Below are 5959 nucleotides of genomic sequence, written 5' to 3'. Positions count from 1 at the left end.
GGGAAGACAGGTTCACAACTTTTTTTCCCCCCTGCCATACTCTAAAACGAACACTAGAGCTCCCAAAAGACACAAGACAGCTTTCCATCCACGAGGCGGTTCCCATCAGCAGTACTTGAGACAGGAACCACCGAACCTGAGCCTCCTTTTTTCCAGAAATTAAATACTGCTCCTGTGCTCTTATATCTACATTAATTTAACAATGCAGTTAAAAACATCAAAGCATAAAGGCTAGTATTTTTTAGATATTAAAACAAAGCTGACAGAGAGACTGCAAAATTTCCAGGCAGTTTTCAGTGGCTGATCATAGCCAAATCATTGCTGCTTTGCCCTCACGGAACTTCCTCTCCCCAGAGTCAAAGCGAATCAACATGAATAAAATAATCTACCACTGAGATAAAAAATTTCCAGTTTGCTAGTCTTTGAGTTTACCTGCTAAAGACATTGCTGTTAGAAATGAAGCTGCCAATTGGCTCTGATCATTCTTTGAGAGAGGCATCGCAATGCTATCACGAGGGAAGAGTGCAACGTCAGGGAGTGGAAGCAAACAGTCACTTAAAGTCAAACTGCAAGTGCACTTGTGTATATGTAGTCAACACTTGCAGATTACTGCTGTAGGAGTTGCATAAAATATCGCAGCTGAATTTTAAAGGATACTAGTTAATTCTGAAAGTAGAAAATCCATCTTGATGAAATATAATGTCACTCTTCTCAAGTTTATTTAAAGAAAATACTATGTTTATTTTGGGAAATTTCTCCCTGCATGAAGTTTTATCAAATAATTTATCTGCTCTTAGCTGATTTAATTTTTGGACTGACCACCTTACTATATTAGTCACAAAGAATTATTACAATTTTCATGTGTACCAAGAAGTAAACACTATTGACCTCAACATAAGTATGACCATGTATTTTCTGTGAAGTCCACACTCCAGGTGAGAGCAAATGAGAACCATTTTTCATTCCTCCTAGGTGCAGAAATATGGTAGAACTGAAATACGACTTGCATCAATTCTTGGTAATAAAACATGTACAAAAGAGCACTGATAAATATTTGCTGTACAACAGAGTACTTCTGGGTGATATATTTTAGGAGCAATTTGCTATCTTTTTTATATATATGGGACAGCCACTGTTTTACATAGTTATCAGAAAACTCAATGCAGTAACACTGCTAGCATTCTAAAGCTAAAAAGTTATTTTACAATGTTGGTCTTGGCTAATTCTTCTGTAAAATCCTTCTAAAAAAGATCATAACAGCTTGGTACAATTCCAGGCACTTTTGCCAAGAGTCTTTCTTCTGAGTTTTTCAACACATACTAGCGGAAGAACTCCTGTTTGCAATGACAGGCTATCCTCTCAACTGTCAAGAAATGCTAGACTGCGGATGAGTGTCAGCCACACCTAGGAAAAGGATAACATAAGCCCTATATTCTCAGGTCTCTGAGAATTCCTCGTCTATCTCAGGGTTTCCAAACTTTATCAACGTAAAAAATTTGGGACTTTGGGCAAAATCCTATATACCAAAATTAAACACACATTGTGTTAATACACCATGTATTTCCCAAATATATCTCTTTGTTTAATGGAGAAAATAACATTTTGGGAGGGATTTCCACAAACAAGATCAAAATGAAAGAAGATCACAGTAAAGATTATCAAGGGCCTTAGGTTACATTAATCATACATTCTGCTTGTGAAATAAAGAAATATGGGTACAGAACTACATTCTGCACACCTTCTGAAATATTTTATAATCACTAACCTTCACAGAGTTTCTGCTTTATAACTTCTTTAATTCTTGATATTGCAATATAATCTTCAACATAAAATACGTAAGTTGATGAAGGCTTGTTGGCAATAGCTTTAAGTTCATCCTCTTCAATTTCTGAGCCAACACCAATAGCAAACAAAGTGATTTTATTTTTCCTTGCTTCTGCTGCTACATCTTTGACTTCATCTTGGGACTTTCCATCAGTGAGAACAACTGCTATTTTTGTTAAAAATCTTGAAGATTTTGCAAAAAGATGGTCAAAGGCAAACTGAATAGCTCTTCCTGTTCTTGTATTTCCTCCCAAGTAGTGTATGGACTCCATCTCCCTGATGAGGTTCTCAGTGGATTCATGAGTTCCAAGGGGAATTTCAAGTACAGGGTAATCACTGTACTGGACAACTCCAACTTGAATAAACTTTGGCCCTATGTCAAAATTTCTTGTAATATTGACAAGCCAGCTTTTGATTATTTCAAAGTTTTCTGGGCCAACGCTGTAAGAGCCATCTAAGATAAAAACTAAATCTGCCGGAGCAGTTCTGCAACCTGAAAAAAAAATAAAATCAAACAAATATTTTAATGAACTCTTCCAATTTCTTCTTCCACAGGAAATATTTTTCATATCAATTACTGTTTGTATTAGAATCTATATTGACAACTACATTCTATTTTTTAAAAGTCAGCTGAGTTTATCAGAGAAAACATGATTGTTTCTGTAAGCCACACAGATCCAACTTGTTATCTGAAAACAATACCATTTTCTGTTTTTTACATTATCACCAGAAACAACTATGAAAAATTCTGGAATTCAGTTCCTCAGCTGGCAATTGAATTTCATGCAATCAGCAGAGAGGAATAGATTTTGTTTTTTTCCATATCTGTTCATCTGCAGAGATGATAAACATAAAAACTCATTTTTGTTAGCAAACCAAGCACACTGCAGAGGAAGGCTGTGGTCTGAGTACTTCAGAATTCAGCAGTAATATCCAATCCTTTTACAAATACATTTTAACTGACTTCTGACACTGCTACATGGCACTTACGGAACTAGTTATTATAAAATACTGAGTCTCCACTAATTATTGCTGGTAGCATATTCTGATTTTAGTAGAAGAAAAATGCTCAGTGAAGGAGCTCAACCTCCAGAACATAAGATCACATAAGCATTAAACAAATATGATGTAACTGCATGATGACTTAGGCATGGATTCAGCTCTCCTAGCCATAGTCAATTATAAATGGAGCTTTCAAACTAAATTGCCAACTGCAGCATTTCTATAGGACAGTCCTATCCATCTTGTATGTACATCATCAGATGGAGGGAATTACTCTCTAGAGGAGAGAATCACTTTCCATTGACTGTGAAAGGACCTTAGATAACTGACACACAAGTGCCAAGGAGATAGCCAAACCAGGAGAGATTATTTTGATCCCACGGCACATGGGGTCATAGGTGTCGCTGTGTACTACTGTGCTTTCTGTTTTGTTTCCACCACAGGAAGGAGAGCTTTGCCTTGTCCTGACATCTGCCTACGGACACTTCTGATCAGCTCAAGATTTCCCCTTCCTTGAAAGCAAGTGACCACAATCTGATGGAGAGATGCTTTTGCAATGCAGTTGGCGGTCAAGAGAAAAGACATTGGGAGAAGGAGCAACGGGTGAGCAGAGTGCATCACTCTGTGGTCCAGGAATATGAATCACAGAGTAATTTCAGTTGTAAGGGACTTTCGACATCATTGGACCGTGCTGAAAGCAAGCCCAGCTTAGAGCGAGTAGACTGAAAAAAAAAAAAAAAAAAAAAAAGTTTTTCCTAGAGAACACAAGGAATCCTATGGAGTTCACTGTAAAATACTGAAAGCTGATGGACTGACAGGAAATCTGGAGGAAAAAGACCTACTCTGAAAGTACCATGGTGGCCAGAGGAAAGTTTTCCATGCTCTTTTTATTCAGCTCCTTTGTTTTTCAAAAAGCTACTTTGCTTTAATTTTTTATTTCCCATAAACCAGATTTTGAGTACAAAACTTGGTTTTGTTGGGGTTTGAGATGCTAATTTTGAAGGATATGCAAGAAGGTCTGTCCCAGAGCTGGGGTTATCTCAGCATCACCTCACAGAACCTTTATTTTTCTTATTTAGTTTCTCACTTAACATTAAGCTATTCAAAACATGACTTCCAAAAAAATGAAAATACAAACAATCAAGACACAAGTTTAAATCAAGACTGAAGTTTTACAATTCCATCTGCCCTGACACAAAAAGAAATAAGGATATTCCCTTCCTAAAGGAGAAAGATACTTATGTTATTTATCATATATTATAGGATTTTCACCAGGAAAATTATACTGGAAAAAATCACCATCCACAGAAGTGTACATGTGGACCTGAAAATGGCTACTATAAATTCAAGGCATGCTTTGAAGTTACCCTTATCTGAAATATAAAAACTAAGACTTACTTGCTCTTGTTTCCCCATCTTCTGCTGAGATGTAATCATGAAGCAGCAGAAATAATAGTGTCTGAAAAAACGTTATGATCTGTGCCATGTGTATTGTATTTTAAAAGTCTTGAGGTTAAACTAGATGGGAAAGAAATAAAAAGAAAATACAGTGTCATTATATTACAAAACAAATCCAAACTTCTGTGTTTTAAAACCTGTGCATGAGGAACAACTTTGAATTGAATCTCCAAGCCCAGATGTAAGGCCAGCCTGCAATGGACCACAGATCTCAAAAGTGTTAGCACGTAAACCCAAAATTGAGATTCTAAACTCAACAATGCTCACCAGCCTTTCAGTGGAAGCTGTTTTCACCAAGGCACATTTATATACTTGTCCTGCGAGGTACACACATGAGCAGGTTATATTCCCAGCCCCAGTCTTATTTGTCCAACTGCTATCCCACTCTGCAGCCATTGTCCCAAGACTTGACAGGTACTGCTCCAAACTATGGCGAGTGTTTATGTATCAGGTACCGGTGGGGACACATTACTTCAGTCTCAACCCACACACGTGACCGCTTCAGGGAGACTGAGACACTTTCCACTCCTCTCCCCTGGGGGCTGGGACTGCCACCAGGAGTCAGGGTCCCAGTGAGCCCCAGCCCTCCCCCAGCACAGCCAAGCCCCACTGACTGTGTACTGTAACATCCAAGGTTACATAAATTACATGCCTCTTCAATTTCCATTTTTTTCTCTGGTTATAGCTCCTTTGTTATCATGGTCTCTGAATTATATTCCCAAAAGGCTTTTGAAGCAAATATACAATTTTGGCCCCATGTTGCCTTTATAAATGTTATTTAACAAATTTACTTAAATTAAGCCACGTTTATTACTTACGTTTATTGCAAAAAAAGTAGAACCATAATGGTAAAAGATAAATTTTTGGAGTACGGTGTTAGAGATACACCAAGTAACCTGCTCGGCTGATGTGGGTCAGGTGGTGGACGTTGTCTACCTGGATCTCTCCAAGGCTTTTGATCCGGTTTCCCACAGCCTCCTCCTAGAGAAGCTGATGCATTACAGTCCAGACAAGGGGTCTGTGTGGCAGGTGAGAAACTGGCTGACAGGCTGCACCCAAAGGGTGGTGGTAAATAGCTCCTTTTCAAACTGGCAACCTGTCACAACTGGGGTCCCCCAGAGACTGATACTGGGCCCAACACTGTTTAATATCTTCATAATGGTCTGGATAACGGGATCAAGTGTACCCTGATGAAGTGTATCATTTGCCAATGACACCGAACCGAGTGGGGAAGTGGATACTCTGGAAGGGAGAGCCACCCTGCAGGAAGACCTGGACAGGCCGGAAGAGCAGGCTAACAAGAACCTTATGAAGTTCAACAAAGACAAATGTAACGTCTTGCACCTGGGAAAACATAGTCCAGGGTGCAGCACAGGCTGGGATCTACCTGGCTGGGGAGCAGGTCTGTGGAAAGGGACCTGGGGGTCCTGGTGGACACCAAGCTCAATGTGAGTGGCAAAGGAAGCCAAGAGGACGCTGGGTTGCATCAACAAGGGCATCAGCAGCAGAGACAAAGAAGTCATTATCCCACCCTACTCCGTGCTTGTCAGGCCACACCTGGAATACTGTGTTCAGTTTTGGTCCCTGCTACACAGAAAAGATGTGGACAGGCTGAAGAGGGTCCAGAGAAGGGCCACAAAGACGATCAAAGGACTGGGAAGCCTGCCATATGAGG

The 5959-nt window shown here is 39.5% G+C and overlaps 1 protein-coding gene across 1 annotated transcript in view; it reads right to left on the bottom strand.

Annotated features, from left to right (window-relative positions):
* COL21A1 (collagen, type XXI, alpha 1) overlaps window positions 1-4312 on the bottom strand; it is a gene marked incomplete at its 3' end in the record, with an annotated part of 17469 nt that extends 13157 nt beyond the window's left edge. Inside the window, exons 1-2 of the mRNA XM_010087032.1 lie at window positions 4225-4312; window positions 1766-2317 (exon numbers count right to left, since the gene is read on the bottom strand). Of these exons, the coding sequence (XP_010085334.1) occupies window positions 1766-2317; window positions 4225-4312 (640 nt within the window). The remainder of the gene's footprint in view (window positions 1-1765; window positions 2318-4224) is intronic.
* Window positions 4313-5959: the final 1647 nt, after the last annotated feature.

The sequence above is a fragment of the Pterocles gutturalis genome, unplaced genomic scaffold (genome assembly GCF_000699245.1).
Source record: "Pterocles gutturalis isolate BGI_N339 unplaced genomic scaffold, ASM69924v1 scaffold39226, whole genome shotgun sequence".
In the NCBI taxonomy this organism is placed as follows: Eukaryota; Metazoa; Chordata; class Aves; order Pterocliformes; family Pteroclidae; genus Pterocles; species Pterocles gutturalis.
Note: the sequence above shows the minus strand (reverse complement) of the source record. Positions and strands in the feature narration are given on the sequence as shown.